General features: G+C 36.1%; 1 protein-coding gene across 1 annotated transcript in view; it reads right to left on the bottom strand.

Moving 5' to 3' along the window:
* Positions 1-5,379: 5,379 nt before the first annotated feature.
* Positions 5,380-19,650, bottom strand: part of Cycd (cyclin D) — a 33,757-nt gene continuing 19,486 nt past the window's right edge. Inside the window, exons 3-5 of the mRNA XM_083052884.1 lie at positions 11,653-11,815; positions 6,607-6,752; positions 5,380-5,748 (exon numbers count right to left, since the gene is read on the bottom strand). Of these exons, the coding sequence (XP_082909010.1) occupies positions 5,524-5,748; positions 6,607-6,752; positions 11,653-11,815 (534 nt within the window). The 3' untranslated portion in view covers positions 5,380-5,523. The remainder of the gene's footprint in view (positions 5,749-6,606; positions 6,753-11,652; positions 11,816-19,650) is intronic.

Below are 19,650 nucleotides of genomic sequence, written 5' to 3'. Positions count from 1 at the left end.
GAGTGACAAATTTTTATACGTATACTTCGAATTATGTATCTTTCGTCATTAGTGTTATATATATATATATGCATTTTGTAATATAAAAAAAACTCGAGGAGTACAAAATTGTAAAAATAAAGTGCTTTTCAGCAGCGTCAATATATAAGGACACACGGCAGCGATACTTCCTGAGCTCATTAATAAAACACTGATTTAATACTCATTGCCGTAATTTCGTAGCTCGCTCATTATTGCAAGATCGTTGCCGTATTGTATATATATACATATACATGTATGAATTATATTAAAATTTCGTGTATAAGTTTTACAAAGCATGCATTATATAAGATGTATATATTGTAAGGTATATTATTATGTACACACACACAGAGTAGAATATAAACTATTATCCAAATTAAGAATTTATATATTATCAAAAGATTATTAACAACTGTATTAGGAATAAATAATATCATACGTAGGGAGATCAGAATGATCATTTGAATAAATTTCCAAAATATTCTATTTTAATTTTTTTTTAAATATCGATGAATAAATTGCGAAGACGGAGAGACGGTGAGATGATCAAATAATAAGATACATGGCATTTGTATAAAATACCGATAGTTTATTTTCAATCTTTTGCGTTGCCGCGAGGACGCGTAAGATATGTACACAGACGTCGGATTATTTTACGTAGTACAATTCTCATCTATGCATTAAAAGAAGTAATTTACGTGCTAGCTTTAAAAATAACGCATTATAAATGTCTCATTTTCCTCTGTGACTCGATAAAAGCTACGGTAATGATTGGATACATCTGGCATTTGATGAACATATCTCGGGCGAAGTGTGATTTGAGGTATATCAGTGGTATTCTATTGCGCACTATTTAATATAAAAAAAAGAACGAACAAGAGACAAAAAAAAATAGTCGACCGGTCTTGGACCAGTGAAAACTTTCGTGAAAATATACATATACGTGACATATACACATGTCTCACCGATTGTGTATATGTGTATGTGTGTGTATTTACTTATATAAACATAAAATGAATTGATAAATCGGAGTACAGTTTCCGTTTATGCAGATCGCACATAGGGAGATTATATTTTCCTTATTTAAGAGGCTCGATTTCAAATTTCCGACGAAAATCTTCTCGTCTTTATAAAAAAAAAAAGAAAACTTAATTCGCTTGATTTACTATCCTCTTATTTACATCGAGCTTCAATCGCTTAATTATTTCTTCTTCAATTTTCTTCTAATGTTCCTTTCTCGTCGATCTTGATTCTCCAGACTCTCATAACTGATTCTCGTTAATTTTCCTAAGATATTTCAAACAAAATTATTTTAAACGGTATTTTGTCAAGTTAATATCTACTTTTCCCGAACTGTTGAAAATTAGAGAATCTTGTCTGAAGTTGATGAAAAGTTAATGAAATAAAATGATTTGAATTACTTTACAATGACTTCATATAGATCGATATTTTCTCTTCAGCTATCGCTTCTCTATATACATTTCGCTGCTTAAATGCTAAACACGCGCATAAAAAAAACGCTCGCGTCCCACAATCTTTCATTCGCTCTCAAACAACCTCTGTCTCTCCTTAGGAACCTGCGACGTTACGCGGGATTACATCTCAACTCAACGCGCAATAAAAAAATCATCGCACACACGGTGAGAGAATATTTTTTCTTTAAAAAAAAAAAAAAAAAAAAAAAGACGCTCTTTGAAATTATATTATATTAATTATATATATGTACACACGCGAATCTACAAGTGAATACAATCGCGTCCCCGTTGTTTCTTTAATAAAAATCGGGCGCAGTTAATAATTCTCAATTGGTAATTCGCAGATACTTATTTCGCGATACTATAATAAAGGATTCTTCTTTGATTTGAGAAAAGAAATAAAAGTTTTGATTCTTTTTATAGAAATTTTATACATTAACATACTTTTATCTGCTCCCTTCTCCGCATGCGATTGAACAAATTATATATATTTTCAATTATTTTCAAATAAAATAATTCTTATTGAAAACAATCTCATATTAAACAATTTCTTAATTGCTTCTTTATCCTTTTTTCATATATATTTAATTGTCCTTTCTCAATTCAAAGTTTCAAACACATTTCGCGACAGAGGTAAACCTCTTCTTGTCGAATCGATTAATTCGTGTTCGCCAACGACGATGCTAACATCAAAGTGCCAAGTGCGACGAAGATATGCATCGTCAACGACGATTACAAAGATGAGAAGGAAAAAAAAACGGACGAAGAAAAAGAAATAGAAGAGAGATCTCAGTCGCGCAGATCTCTCGCGTAATATCTTTGCGTATTATTGACTCCGATTACATTGTACTAAGATTTGGTTAATTGACATTGTTTTTTTTATGTACTAACTAGTTTCCACTTTGTGGCACATTCGGGATTCCGTGCAATCCCCCAGTCTCGACTCGACATTCGCGCGATTCGCATAACGATTTATCTTCTCTACTCGAGCAGATTCGCGCTTGGATAATCCGGAATCGCAAAGAGAGTTCTTGCACAGTGATATACAATTCCTTGTGCGAGATATTCATTCTTCCGATATATATATGCTCTCGCACTCTTCGCGTCTTCGCTCGAATCAACTCGGCGACGCGAGAGTTCTCGGAGCTCTAGGACGTCGATTTTGATTTGACGCATATATGATTCTGTCAACGCAAATTCGGGGTGGTTTCGAAAACCGAGCGACAACTTTTGTAACTCATACACTCGCAAAAGGCTCACCGGAGCTTTCACTCCCCGTTCGAGACCGGTTTTTGTTTTGAGACTCTCATTAAGTACTAGCAATTCCATTATTATTTTTTTGGGTATCGGTATCCCCTCTCACACATACGATTGTTGACTTCACCACGTCACTTCAGGTATCGTCTAGAATCACAGGAAGTATCGCCGTTGACACGATCAGAATCTATAATCTATATCTCGGGACGATCTATATCTTATGCAAATAATCCCGCATGGGACATGTTCGAGAGTTAAACATCGGTTTGTCCGAGCGAGATTATCTTTTTTTTACAACAGCACTTGAAAGATGCGAAAGTATTCTTCTAGACAATACATTACTCGACGTAGCGAAGAAACTATTTATCGATCAGATTTCGATTTCTTTTCGTTGTGACTTCGTATAAAATTCTTTCGATACACGATCATCAAGTCGTGCCTTCTCGTTTCTCGATATATCGTTCAATATTTTTCATTCGTTGTCATTTCGCTTTTTTTTTCCTTAAATTTACTACGCGTTACCTTATTTAATCGTACTGCCTACCTATCTACCTACACGTATATACAGCCGTCACGTGAACGTCCTTGATATATATATATAGCGAATTATTATATATCGACGACATTCGAAAGGAGGGAGAAGTCAATTTTTCTTTTCTTTTTTTGGTTTTTCGTTCGATTCTTCTTCTCCCAACGCTTTCTTTCTCTTTTGCTTGTCTTCACTCCCTCTCTCTCTCTCTCTCTCTCTCTCTCGTCCACTCATCTTCGTTTTCGCACACACGGAGCTGTAGTAAAAGCTGTACACGCATACATTTCACTCTTTTCACGCTCGCATTACAACATTACGTACATTACACGCGGGGAGGGGTTGGCACAACCCTTCTTAGGAACCGAGCGGGATAAGCGAACATAAGGCGGGTCGCGCCATAATCTTTCGATATATATAAAGACTCGCGTCGCTCATCATTTGGATAAACCTTAGTCGTAGTGTGAAACTTTACAAAATTAGAAACAATTGGATCATATCGCGCGATAAAAAAAACTGCAAGAGATAACATTATATTTCGCATTGTAGATCACAGACACGGTTCGGTTTATTAGTATCTTTACGAAGAAACGAATACCTTTGCGTTTTTTAAAAATATCTGCATGTATTCCTTCTTGAAATATTCGAAATATTCTATATATGTACAAGGTTATTTGAAATGATTCCTTCTAATTTCAAATGATTATATTTTTGAAGTTTGTAAATACTTTTGAATCATTTTGAATAATCCTGTATTCAGGCATCTTTCGAGTAATAGATCTTTTAGAAGTAATAGAAATTAAAAGAAATAAAGCGATTTTAACATTCCGCTTCAGTAAATCACACATTTTATCAAACTCTTAGATATTATATCATTATTGTGTGTAAACGTCCTCTCTGATTTGATATTGTAAGCAACACGGTCTAATATCTCTTTTCTACACCGATTGTTATCTCTCACTTTTCCGTTTTTATCGTGCATTTCTTTTGTACGATCCTTGGTACGATCCTCTTTATCTCTCTCTTTCATCAGATTACATCTATATATATATATATATATATATATATATATATATATATATACTTTTTCGATATAATATATATATTCATTTATTCGTACGCGTATTATATATGTACAAAACGCTAAATGACTCTGGATATGACTAAGTGAAATTTTTTTTCGTTTTAACGTTCACGCGGAGGACAAATTCCCTCCTATTTCGTTATCGTATTTTTCGTGTTTCTCGGTAATTTCTTATCTCGTCACCTAAAAATTAAGTTTTATATATTTTAGTTATAAGAATATATACATTCCTATTACAAAATTACAAATGCGTGAAGCGTATTGCATTGCCTTCCCCCAAACGCCTTTCTGATTTCTGTATTATTTTTGTCATCTTTTACAGGCGACACACGTCGGAACAGAAGCAAAGACACAAATAAATCGCCCGGTGGTTTCTCAGCCCTTCAAATAATTTTTGCATCATCTCGAGCATTATATATTTTTAATCGTTCGTCTCTTTGTTAATTTTTATTTGTCAGTATTTCGATTTTTTTCAATTTAAAAGCAATAAACCAACAATGTTCTCCGTTCGCGAATCTTGAAGAAATTTAAAAAAAAAATAAACTTTTAAAGTACTATTAAAATTTATCATCGACGATGATGAATGTACATGTTAAATAAATGTATCATTGTATAATTGTATTATATAATTGACATATTAGTTGGACTACTGTGGACTATACTTGTAAAAAAAAATTTCTTTAATCCATCTAGGGTATGTACGTACACAACTACACACCTTCGCAAAATATGTATAAATTCAAGAACATAAAAAATTCTCTCTCGCATAAGTACGTCCCGTCAATCACATATCGAAATAAACTTCATATTTATTCAAAATGCATCCTCTAGCCCGTTTCAAATGCATCCTACCTGTTTTTGGTTTATAACAATAATAAATCATGTTTCGCAGTTTTCGTTCAATCAAACGCGCGATTAAGCGAGCGATCAGGTTCGATCTCGAGATTCTTCGGGAGAAGAAGCTTTTTGTTTCGAAGGACAATCAGCTACCTCCGCGTCACGCTTCTCCTCTTCCGGCGTGTCTTGTTGCTCTTCCGGAATTATCTTCCGCTTCTTCGCCGGCTGTCCATCGTCCTCTTCGCTGGAGGGCAACCTCTCCTCCTCGGCTGTGAGACTCACCGGTGTGTCGGCCCCTGCGGAGTGTCCCCCTGCTGCTGTTTTCAAAAATGTACATCCCTGACATCGGTCGGCGTGCCCGCTTTCTCGTGCTCCAGTATTTTCTCCTGACTCGTATTGTTTTGGTCCCCCAGCGGCCTCTGCGGCGCGCTCGTGACACCGGCGCTCATTGTCTGGTGTCCGCTTCCGCTTCCGGGGCTCTCGGTGCTCGCGTGGGCGGCCTGCGAGATCATCTCCTCTATCTGCTCTAGGCAGCCGTGCAGATAATCCTGCAAAAAATAATTTAATAATTTTTAATAATTTGTGATATCGGGAGGTAAATTTTGTACTATGTATCAAAAATAATTTTTCTTATTTATTGAAAGTATTTTTTTCGAACTTCCGAAGATGAAATTATGTGGGTGAATCAAATTAAAACTGTCGAACTTGAAGCTCTAAGACTAATCGTCTAAGACTGATGTCTCGTAGGCTACAGCTGCGACCCGAAGTTATGAATGAAAGTCTAGGGAGACCGGATGCCGTCTCGAGGACGATATCTTCCTGTTCTCGGGGCCCAAATACACGCAGACGAGAGAGCGGATCGCTTAAAAATATTGCGCTTTACGGGTCACGGACCCCATACCGCGCCATTCATTCGCGCAGTTTATTTGCACTAGGAGATAGATGGAGAAAGCAAGGAGAGGAGAAAGCGAGAGAACGCGAAAGAAGAGAAGAGACGAAACTGCGACCGCTCGGCTCGGCTCGTCGTCATCGTTCGATGTGCATACGGGGCCCGCAGCAGCAGCAGCAGACCCTGGGTTCCTTTTTTTTTTCTGCTAACATGTGCCCGGCACCTGCTCTTCGCCGTCTCCTTCCCGTCGCGCTTTTTGCGAGCCTCGCGAGTCTGTCTTTCCACTTGCGCGAAGGGCAAAAGTTCGTTTCTTGCCGATTTCGTGTCTCGGCACCAGAACATTGACGGCGCATCATCGTCGCCTCGGGATGATCCTCCGGGCGGCCTCGAGCAATTTTTTTGATATTTTAAAAATCTTCTAATTGTCTACTTATGGAGAAATGATAAAATGGAAATGATACCTAGATGGATCGTGGAAAGTTTTGTGTTCCGTATACGTGATACGCAGGGTACTAACCTGTTCGATGGCCGTGATGCGGGTGAGCTCGTCCAGGAGTCCGGCTAATCCGTAGCCGCTCTTCCCGGTCCAGTCCAGTCCGTGTAACGCTGCAGCGACGCTCGCCGCCGCTATCATGCTCGGCGTGTACATGGAGAACTTGTATTCTGTACAAATATAAAGGTAAAATATAAAATATGAAGATAAAATATGAACAATAGGTGTGGTAGTATGTTAAATCAGAATCACCAGTAATATAAAAACAAATTAATTGACACCTTATCTCTCGACCAAACTGCCAGTATATTTATTAAGAAAATCACACCGTTTCGAGTCGGCAATAAACTGTCTGTCTAGCATGACGCGTATCAATATAAGTGTATAACTTTAAGGAACTATATCACTTGATAAGGACCAAATATAGAGGTCGAAACGTTGTGATTTTCTTAATAAATATACTGCCAGTTTGGTCGAGAGATAAGGTGTCAATTAATTTGATAAAATATGAAGATAAAGGTAAAATATAAAATATGAAGATCAAAAAAATAAAGAATAAAATAAAAATAAAGATAAAAAGATAAAAAAAGATAAAAAAATAAAATTAAAGATAAAATATAAGACGTGCATTATATTTTTCATATCACAAATTTATATATGAATTTTATTACAAATTTATATCTAAATTTTATCACTTTAAATCGCGTTTATATATAATATATCGCGCATCTTAATACAGGATTTTAATATAACAGGAAAATTATCAGACAAAAGTACAAAGTTGAATTGCGTAAAAAAATGTTAGAAGCGCATTGTATTAACCCTCCTTCAGCAATTATTTTTTTTACTATTATTTTTATGTTCTAGACTTTCAAAAAATCCCCCAAAATTCTGGATTACTTGTTAATATCTCTATTATAATATCCAATAGATTTTAAAGTCAAATATTAAATCCAATTGTTTATACAAAGCGAAATTTGAATAGCAATTTGGAAAAAATGGAAACTATAAAAGACCCATTGTTGACGGAGGGTTAATTTATATATGCAGTGAAAAACTTTTAAAAATTATATTTAAACAATTGATACGAGAGGAAGCGACATTGCGTATTTCCTGTCAATTTCCTGTCAAATCTATTTACGATTCACACTGTACATTTTCCTTAAGGACGACCACTTCTTGGGTGCATTTATCTTATTTTAAGGATCATCATTTATCAGGCCACACGTTGCGAGGGTTAGTAAACAATCTTCCGACAGAGGAAAGAACCTTTTTGTAAATATTTCCGGAATAGAAGTCGAAATCGCAACAGATTTACGACAGGCGAGACCGGGACGGAAGTCGAGCACGTGGTGCTCCTTTGTCCTGCGAAAACGTTACTTCCGCCGTTTCCTCAAAAAGATTCTAACGTTACAATCGTAAACTAGAACAGTCTCTGTTCTCGAACGGTCCAGGATGCGAAGTGTCAGACATTAAATCTGCTCGCTTGAATCGCGACGCATTTCGGCCCTTGTTTTTTAATGGTACCATGATTTTCATCTTGGTGTTTGTGTGTGTGTCGTAAAAAACGATTGCCTATTTTTTTTTTACTGCTTGTAAAGTCGGAGCAAAACGAGAATTACACCATCTATTTCAGTGTTTCTTAGACCGGAATACTCAAAGATTTGCGCATATTTAAATCACAGTTGGAACAATCAGAGATTAAAGTATGATATTAATTAATTAGCATATCAAATTTTGTAAAATTAAATTAAGATTTAAAGCTGTTGTAATTTTATCTAGTAAATTACACGGTATTATTATTTTTATGGGGTTTCATAAATTTTTATTATCTAATAATTTAATACAATTAATAAATATTTTTTTTATACTTCAAAGAAAAGTTTGGGCAATTCTGTGAGTATTCTGTGAGCTCATATGGAGCTCAGCTATTTCAGCAACACTATGCGATCATCTTTATAACTATATATGTAAGATATTATGTAAGACATATTGTTTTCCGCAAGCTTTGTCAGTGATTAATTAGCGAAACTTTATCCTGTCACTGTTTCAAAAGTGATAAACAAATTCACCGCGAATTCCAAGTGTGAATTTTTAATTCCACAAACGAGTCATTAAAGAATAGTAGCTGTATTAAACACCAAGAGGGAAATTTTTCGACAAGTTGTTGAAAGCGCACGACTCACGAAGAAAGAAGTTCAATGATAATACATTCAATGTGTAACGCGTGGAAACAAATTTTACACCGGACATGTACGTGCGATAAGCTGCACATTGAATAAACTTATTATAAAAATGCGCATTAATATAAAACACTTTAATAAAAATGCAGCGTCGCGTTACGCTTCGAAGCCATCGGCTGGCGATCATCGGCAGCAGCTAAATCGCTCGAAGAAAAAGAGAGAGTACCTTGGTTATTAACCGGCAAAATTAAGATCGTGCACAGCGTGTAGATACGTAAAACCAGTTTAAGGGAGGGAACAGATTGCGAGAATACGGGAAGGGTAGGGTAGATGATAGCTGTGGAATGTGAACATCAGACGAAATTATCGCGTGTGCACCAGAGTACTTGCGCGTACCGAAATTCAATCCTGCCTGGGAGTTTTTAGCTCGTGTGCATAATCAAAGCTGCATCAGTTCGCGTCGCGCATCTCACACTTCCCGTCTGCTCTAAAATCTCTCTTTCTCTCTCGTCTTCATGTAAACAATAATAAATAGAAAAATAAAAAAGAATCGTATAGATATAGATATACAATCTAAACGTAATCTATAGTAGAGTGAGTCGAATAGAACGTTTAAATATCTCTGTCTTAAATCTTTAAAGAACAGAGAAGTTCCAGCTTTTATAAAATCCATTTCCGACGCATGATATAACTCTAATTGATATTAATATAAATACAAATTCAGGTATGACAAGAGCTAAGAGAGTCAGGCATATAGATATTCGGTCCAAAAAAATTATTTTTAAATGATGTAGTGCCTAGCTCTTACTAGCCCTTTTCGTACTTGAATTTGTATTTATATATCAGAAGTCTTTTCGATTTATTATTTTGATATTAATATGCAATCTATTGTTCATTTCCTATTTAACACTATTTACTCTGATGGCTGTCGACTCGGCGGAAAATTCGAGACGATTTATCGAACCGCATTTTCCTCGCCACTCTGGCGCCGAAAAACGCGACACTGCCTAGTTTGGTCCGTGAGAAACGATCCGCGATCTTCGTTCTGTCGTGTGTTCTCCTCTTTCTCTCTCTTTCTCTCTGTTGGGACCGTCGAGACCGGCCCAACACAAGTACCAGGACCAAAGACGAAGGACGAAGGTCCTCTCCGTTCTTTTTGCCATCGCGGTTGTAATAACAACCGACCCGACCGATGCAGACTTGGGGACGAAAAATCGAGAGAGGAGAGAATGAAGAAGAGTAATCGCATTCGTAGGAGGAAAAGAAAGGAAAGAGAGACACGCAAGACGTGTCTGCGACCGCGGAGACACACATCTAGGCATTTAAACTCGTTCTCTCGCGATCCTTTTTAGCGTTATCTTAGTCTGCCTATCTGGTCGCGTACTTCCCCGGCTTATTTTCTCTCTGTTTTCATGCGCGTGTATATGAGTCACATCGAAGGATCTATACTTATGATAATTCTTGAAAAATATATATCTTTTTATATAACAAGAGACGAGGAGACTAATACATTATCTTACTACTACATTATCTAGGTAGATGAATGATAACTCTTTCATTTTTTTAAAATACTTTTAAAGATAATAAAATAATTGAGTTTTATTTTTGAAGAAAATATTCATTTTTAAACTCATTTTCATTCATGAGAATAATTATAGATTGTTAAATTAAAAGTTGTAGATTGATTGAAAATTATAGGGTTGAGTTTACTCTCTACTTTCATAAATTTATAAATATTGTTTGCAAGTTTTTTTTCTTAAATTAATTTGTGATTTAATTAATTCGGCAACACACAATACAAGCTAATTCACGAGATTGCGATTGCAAAAGAGACGACGTTGTGAAAAATGCAGAGAAATTCCACGACGGATTCCATAAGAAACCAAAGTCCACACCTAACGTGACCGGGCATTTAAACGGACATTTAAAGCCTTCTTAAGCGGTGCAGAATATCGAGTCTAGAAAAATCGAGACACAAAATATTTTCAACATTCGCTTAGACGTTGAATTTTTGGAGAAACTTAAAAAGAGAGAGAAATGAAAAATGGATGTCTTTTTGCCCAAGAATTAGTACTTATTTATGACATCTATTTTGCTATTGTATCAATATTACTATATCTTCTGTAATTTAACGTAAACGAATATTGTAAAATCAGATCTTAATAATAACGAAAATAATATGTCATTATGTGTAAAAAATTATACTACTTAATTTTTATATAGTTTACACAGGATTTTCCTCCTCTCTGTCGAAATGTGTTAATGAGCGCGAATGATAATGGAAAATATGTAATGCTGTGCATAATAAACGGATTATTGCTTCTAAAAAATTGCGTTTCAAGCCATGTTACCAGCGGCCTCGTCTATATGTATGTGCGTGACCTACTTCACAAAAAAAAAAAAAAAGAGAGAAGAAAAGCAAAGAAAAAAGACGATTCGTACGACTGACAATTACGTGACCGTTTCCGCCGTCGATGGAACATTTCATGATGCACCATATTCATTAATGCGTATGTTAACTATGCACGTCCTAGGTTGTTTACCGCACATACATAAATGTGCGTGGCATGATTCCGACACATGCAAACATGTGAAGAAGTGCATTTCAAGTGACCCGCTTAGAAATGTTTATGCGCCTCTATTTTCAGGAAACCGAAGGTTGCTCGGAGTTACTCGGATTCGAACATATCGACAAAGAAAAATTAAAAAAAAAATCATGATACGAATCCTTTCTTTCGTCACCGATACTTGTTAACGATAATGGCGAGTAGATAACAAAAAGAAGGCGCATCGATTTAATAATTAATTCCTTGGTCGCGATAGCTCATCTAATAATACTAATCTTAATTAATTCCTCGATTGTTCTCGTTAATTAATTAATTCTTACCTCGGGCGCTGAGTGCGATAAAGGTCTGTGCGTGCTTTCGGACCATCACGGTGTCCCAAGTGCGTGGCATTGGCAATCTGTTGAGGATGTGCATCAAAAAGTCGCCGGGTGTCACCGCGGACAGCTCCCACTTTAGCTTAGAGACGACCAGCTGTTCCCACCTCTGCAACAAATCGGAACAGACGCTCGATTAACTTCGCGATAGACTCGTTGTATATCGTCGCTCTACGCAAGAGACACGGAAAGAAGAAGGTGACATTCACCAGTTGCATTCGTAGCAATTCTGGTTAGCATTGAAAAAAAAAAAAAGAGGACAATCCCTTTCACCCCGAATTGAACGATTCGGGAGCTTCCCTTTAAAAACGCGGAAATACGCGTCTTTAATTAAACGCAGGTGCGACGACGAATCACGCTCGACGTGGTCAAAAATCACGCAACCTTGATCTCTCTTCGTTCGAAATGTTGAACACGAGCGAGAAAAAGACAGGAGAGTGGGAGAGGGAGAAGGAGAGAGGTTTGCCCTTTCTCCGGCGACGAGGTTACTACGTCCGTTCTCTCGAGTACTCGTAGTAGTATACCCCCGTTCTCTTTCGACCGTGAAATTACACGGCGGGAGTTACGCGCGACGAGTACTACGTGTCCTTCGTCTTGATTAAAAGTCCATTGAATTCGACGAGGCTTCCCATCGCTCAGCTGTGACGAAACCGGGCAACGTGGTTCCGTTCCAAGCGTGAAAGCAGAATCTTGAACGATTAATAATACACACGCACGTGCGCGCACACGCTTATATTGTATATACGCATTATGTGTTAGTATAATATATATCAAAAAGAATAATTAAATAGCTCTAGATATATAGATATACATCACATAATTATTAATTAAGGCATTCTTATATGCAATTCTGTAAAAACGTCTATGTCTTTATTTAACATTATTTACTTTTAATATATTGGCTCTTGACGTCGTATTTACTTTTCTAAATTTTGTTATATATTTTATATAATATGTATTATATATATTATATATAGGATTGGTCATTTAATTTTATGATATGGAACTAGAATTTTTATTGCAAACGGAAATTGTTAAAATGTCTAATTTAAAAAAGTATATATAGTGTTAATAATATTAGTCATGGTACGCAGCATTTGAAACCATGCAATGAATATTTCATGTAACTTTTCGTTTAAGCCCATCTTACATGGTCTGTAATTTACGATAGAATTCAGGATAGAATTCTAAATATAAATATAAATTTTATGTGTGCTGTATTTTTCTATTATATCTTAATATGTATCTTATATACACGTGTAATTCCTCAAATTTTTCCGTATCTTGCACACAGAATTATAGATGGAATACTGTTGCACATTATAAATAATTTCTTAAAATAAGCTTTAAAGTATTAATTATAAAATTATCACAGCCATAAAGTGTGACTAATCTCTCTTTCTCTCTCTCTCTCGTTTAAAAAATTGTACAATTAAAATAAAATTTAAAAAAAATTACAATTTCGCGAATTAATGATAGCATGTAAAAATTTAACACAAAATACAAGATATTTGTGTTAAAACTAACCCGCGAATGCGATTTGCGAGGGGAACAGAAAGGAGGCGATTCGTTCATAGTCATCGCGTACGAGCCAAATTAAAGTCCTCGCCAAATGAAAGAGGATGTGCGCTCGAGGGAGTCTCTCTGTCCCTCCCTCTTCTGCTCCGACTTATTCTCATCCTTGAAGGGGTTCCGTGCTCGAGTGCGTGCGTGCGTGCGTGCGTACGCTCGTCCTTCTCTAGTCCTCCTCGTCTCTACACATCTCTCGTACGTCGGAAACCAGTGAATGAAACAAAGGCTCGTACACATCGAAGAGTAGGGAGAGCGACAACTGTGTAATGACAGCGCGGTGTACATAAAACACTATATTCTACTAGGCAGAATGTATCACCATAATGTGTCCTACTTTCATTTACTGTTATAATTTTTTCCCTTTTTGATCAAACAACTTGATTAACTACTGCTATTGTCTATTATGAAGGTAAATTCATTTGATACCGTTATTCTCTTGCACCATTATATCATTATACTTTTATATCTTGTTATACTTATTCTCTCTCTTTCTTTGGTTTGAGAAATATATCTCTACATATATTTATATCTATATCATTTTATATTATTCATTTATTTAACAAGAAAAATTACGGCTATAATATAAATAATAAAATATTGGAAGATTATAATTACTGCTAATCATGTAGCTTCTCTAATTAAGAAATAAACTCTTATCCTAAAACTTGAAAAAGATGTACGTTTGTAAAATCAATAATTCATGAGACATGAATTCATGTAAATATATATTTATGATACGAGATCTATGTTATATATGGCTGCGTTTGTGATCTGTCTGTGGCAGGTACATATATAAAAAAGGGGGGAAAAAAAATGCTTTGCGCGACGATGCGCATCCCGTCATCGCTCGTCGTCGAGCTCGTCAGAGCGCAGAGTATCTACGGTGCACTGACGGCGCGTGTGTACGCACGCTACGCACGATATGCGCGTACGTAACGTAATGACCCGTAATGATTCACGAGGGGGACAACGATCTACCTCAGGGATAGCCTGTTGAATCGACGATCGGGGCGACGATAAGCGTGCCTCGCGTCGCGTCGCTTTAATGATAAAGTACGTTCACTGTCGTGTTCACCCTCTGCGATGCATCACCCACCTAATTTCTGCATTACATTAAAGTACATTGCATTACGTTACATTACTCACATTACATTATGCGCATTAAGAATCACGGATAATATGATTTACAACGATATGCAATATTTATTAATTATTAAATATTACAAAACACAGGTCTCTGTCCTTGTTTGTTTAAAGTTTCTGGCTTGTCATATTAATATTTGTAGTTTAAAATCATTTTTATCGAAATTTATCATGTGTATGTGTAACATGATGATTTGTTCATATAATCTAGGGATTTCTTTTCTGTTAGTGCATCGATATTCGATTAGATTAAAAAGGGAAAAGGGATAGAGATTTAAAAAAGTGTTGAAGCATGCTGCGAGACATGGAAAGGCAGGTGTTAGCTATCCGTTTCCACTTTCCCTACGGACCTTCCAATGCACTTTGGGGATCTAAAATGACCTCGATTAATGCGTGTGTGTATTCAATCTGTTGCGTCATCAGTTATGCCAATTAATTTAAATTAATTAATTTATCATTGCATCTCTATTCTGTGCGATAGCTTGCAGTTTTGAAGATAAAATATTTTTATTTCAAAGTCAACTCTTTAAAAATGTTTACACCAGATTGCCCTCATTAATTTATCATTCGTTATTTGTTTAGTACATATTGCACGTTGCTTTCAAATAAATTGAGGACTCTGAATAATGCAACGAAAGATTAACTTTATTAACGCGCGTGCACACGATTGGTAAAGACGTAGGAGTGCGGGTATAGGATTCACGCGAAGCACGCAAACATGCATGCACGCGTAGTGGAACACGCGCAATTTAATCGCGTGTACGCGATAAAGGTCGATTCATATTATATGACGTGCACCGGCAACGACGCGGCAGAATATTATGCAGCCTGGAATAATGAAGCAGCGGGCCATTTATTATACGCGTTCGAGATACAGCGACAGTCGGAATAAAAAAAAGTTAATGAGGCCAGAAGCTTTACAGCGGATAATACTCGAAGAGTTGCAAAATCACGAGCAATAAATTCATTAGTATCTCGTTCAAGTCTACAAGCTTTATTCAGCCTTCTGTTTTATTTATCGCATGCGCTGCGCGCTTGATAAAGAATTAAATTTTCAATATTCATTTTCTATTTCGATTATTACTCCAGCTGCTCATTTAAGATTGTTTGCACACACAAAAAAAGATTGAATCCGCAATTTCAGCTAAAGTCAATTTTTTGAATAAATCATTTTGTCTTTTAAAAAATTAGAAATATCTTTTTTAATATAAGATCAGATTTTTTTATAATAAAAATGCGGTTTGTTTTTAATGATTTCAAAACTATTTTCCGGTGCTTTAATTATATTTATATAATTAACAGAGTTTATTATACATATAATCCTGGGTATTATATAAAAAAATTAATATATATTACAGGTGCTGTGATTATATTTTAGAGTTTATGTTACAGCTGAAGCATAAAGGTATGAAAAATTTCCACGGTACTTATGTTTGCATTTCCGGTCTACAATTTATAGTCGTTCTCGATTCTCGCCGCAACTCGGTATCGGCGGCTAGGTCAATAACTATCGAACGATCGATGTGAGGGGGAGAGCACGGTGCATTTATGCGTTTCATTCATGCGCTCGCGAGCGATCGCGTTCGCACGGTTTGAATCGCGGCACCTTCGGGCCTCCCGTTTTCCTGAGCGTGAGAAAGATAATCCCGACCGAACACATGTGACTCTCTTTTTTTTTTTTTCAACGTTAGGCCGAATATCGTGACAGTGGAGAAAAGAGATAGTACGTCGCGATAGTGGCTAGCGCGGATGAAAACGCGTAATTATGATCATTAATCGTAATTACCGCGTGTACACGTGGTTCCGCCGATGGTGTGTCCTTTTTTCTTTCTTTTTTTTTTTTTCGTTTAGTTAGCTCTGGACGACGCACAGATGCCAGTTTCGGGCTTGTGGGTGGTGAAATCGCCGCGACAGGTGGTCGGCGGATATATACGAGGGAGACAAAAGAGATGGGGAAGGAGAAGTGAGGGAAAATCGTTCCGTTATCCCCCGTCAAGAGACTGACGGTTCCTTTAATCCTTTCGTGTGAGATAAAATAGCCTTGCATTGATGTAAATTTCGCAAAAAAATTTTAATTATATATAATCCCTTTTAATTCATTTAATTCATTTAAACGCAATTTAATCGAAAAAGATTAATTTTAGCCAATCGAAAATATGACTAAAGTATTCGCTAGGCGAACGTCGACGTGAGAACAATGGAGTATCAAACGGGAGTAGGAAAAGATCAAGGTATAGGGCCCCGTTGTGTCGGTGCCGCGCTACCTGATCGATTCCTAGAAGCCGGGACCTTCGATTTATCTGATTCGCAATAAGAGATCGATACGAGGCGAAGCGCACTTCTGTAGCCACAAAGGGGCATAATTATGTATTATATTTCAACATGAGTCGAGGAATTATATAATGAGAATTTTAACATGGAAATTGTAATTAAGTAACTGTCATTTCTTTACGTATTGATTTAATAGAGTAAAATTAAAATAAATAATAAATTTGTGTATAATTTTAAATTTACATGCATTCTACAAATTAATTATTCAATTTATCGTTTCTGAATATTCTAAATATATTTTTAGAAAATTAAAAATTACCAATATGAGAGAGAGAGAGAAAGAGATAAATGGCATCGCGCGTTTAAAGTCTTCTTTTTTATGAAAAATGCAATTCCGAAATTTATTACTATCTTCGAAAAATTCTATTAGCTCAGAATCTCACAGGTGGTTACATTGAAGAAGCAAGACAGAAGAAAAATCGAAAGGAAAGAAGGGGACCACAGGACGGTATAGGATCGAAGGGCGGCGCCTGTGAGCAAGGTGTTTACCATTCTGGCCAAAAATAAAGTACAAAGGCCAGACTCTCTCCCTCTCGGCCCGGCATAACTGGCAACAAAAACCAGAATCACCGTCCATGCATTCCACGTCCGCCATTGGCGTGGCTCGACTTAGACTTGCGATTAGGCAAAAGGCAAGTGATATATTTCTATACCTGCTACGAGTTTACTACGAGTGGAAAAAAATAATAGATCGATGAATAGATAAAATAACTTTCTTCTTTCGGTAGAAATAATCTATCAAACAATATATCCGGTAACCCGATATAAGAAAAAGAAGATTATATACGACACTTTGACATTCAAAAAATTTTTTAATATAAGCAAGTAGAGAAAAAAAAAATATAAAATATATGTAAGATTAATTTATGTCAGCATAGAAGAAGAATGATGATTAATAATATATATGTTTACTGTGTAAATAAATAAGAAAAAAAAAAGACTAAATAAATCTTACATGATTCATAATCACATCTTCTATATTTTATACATTTTATTTTATATAGCAAATTTACTCCAAAATTTTATATACAATTTAACTCCTTACACAAGGTGCAATTTTAACGCCAGCTTTGTTTACCAGCTTTTAAAGCTAATCATGTGTCTCGCGGTTATCGCAAATCATTGTGTGGTCGCCGACACAAAGCTAATTATGGAGGACGCCGATAGTGGAAATTTCAACGTCGCGAGAGAGGAAGAAGCGAGTCTTCTACGAGCCCCCTTGAAGGAGAGACCCGGGGAGATTCGATTTAATTGACGTCGGCTACGCCAATGAAGCCGGGTCTCTTCTCGAGGTTACTTCTAGGAACCGCCTTTTGCGGGACACATCTGCTCCGGTTACCGGAGCATACCCCGGGTCCTTTTTCGCACATAAGAAACCTCTTCTTCCTTTCCTCGCTTCGACCGGGACCGGAACACTACTCTATGACCGGCTTCAGCCTCTTTTATTTCTCCTGTGACCGGCAGGATTTTAATGTTCACAGAAGTTATAAGCCCGCCGACGATTTAATGAATTCGCAATTAATCCAGGAACCGAATCCTAAACCGCGCGAAGCAATAAAAAGAAATTAAATCAGGTATGTATGTCCACAAAAACTGTAGATAGCTCAATCCGGGTTTTTGGGACTTAGCACGGTTTAGATTTCAGGTTCTGAATTATGACCGCTATTATGACCGTGCAAAGCTTTCCTTTCTGTTATCAATAACCTGTTTGATTTCTATCCGCCTTTTAATTATTCACAGAAACCATAAATTCACCGGCGACTTAATATCTGTGCAATAAAAACTGTGATCATCGAGTTTTGTTTCCTATTATTAGAGAGAGTAATTGTAAATTTTTGCAATAATTTTACTTTTTTTTTTTTATTTTAAAACGATGAATAAATATTGTAAAATAAAAAAATTTAATATTTATAAGAAAGAAAATAATCGATTAAAATAAAGCATTCTTGTATCCCGATGATAAGTCGCTACTTTTGCAAGGCACGGTATCTTCGATTTGCCTTCGGCGCGTCTGACGTAGCGCCGGATGTAACTACTGACTCTCCATTCAGACCGGGAACTGCGCACAAGTTCTCAGAACATATCACGGCGCACGAGAGATATCTCTTATTTTTATTCATTCATATAGAAATATTTTTATTATGCGGACATAATAAAAGATCAGATTATTTACGTGTGTAGCATTTTATATAAGATTATTGCACATAAGATTTTTAAAAATGCATCGTTATTTTTTACGAGAGGAATACACACTGTATAACAAAACAAAAAAACAAAAAAAAAATTGAATAAGTAAATTAATTTAATTGATTACCGGAAATTAACTATCACCGGAAGGAACCTAGGATCCGTTCTTGACGAACGATGACATACGACTGGACGTTAGTTGATGTCAAATATGATTTACGACCTCATCACAAATCTCCATTTGCTCCGTGACAGTCGCTTAATAATATGACTCACAGGCTTAATTAAGGCCCACCAGAAGTTTTCCGGGAAAATATCGATACGTATATGTGTACCTGGAGTACGGGTACCCGCATAACGAATCACAAAAAAATTGTCTCGTCTCACAAGGAAATTAAAAACGATCCAAACGTGCTCGCCTCGCAATAGAATATGGCAAAATACAGTTATAAATTATAGTAAATAATGAGTGGACGAGAATATCGTTATAACAAAAAATAAAAAATCTTTAAGCCATTCATCTGAAGATCTAAACGATTAATTTCGCAAAAGAGAAAAATAAAAGGATTTTTTTCTAAGAAATTCTAATTAGTATACCGTTAAGAATATTAAAATATCTTATAAATAACTTTTTTGACAAATCTAAAAATTTTTCAACACATACAAAGATATTTTAATTTTATTTCTTTTTTAAAGCGACATGTAATGTCG

This window comes from Prenolepis imparis, unplaced genomic scaffold (genome assembly GCF_030444845.1).
Source record: "Prenolepis imparis isolate NDT839.2.m4 unplaced genomic scaffold, iyPreImpa1.0 SCAF_13, whole genome shotgun sequence".
Classification (NCBI taxonomy): Eukaryota; Metazoa; Arthropoda; class Insecta; order Hymenoptera; family Formicidae; genus Prenolepis; species Prenolepis imparis.
This window is presented reverse-complemented; position numbering and strand designations above follow the sequence as displayed.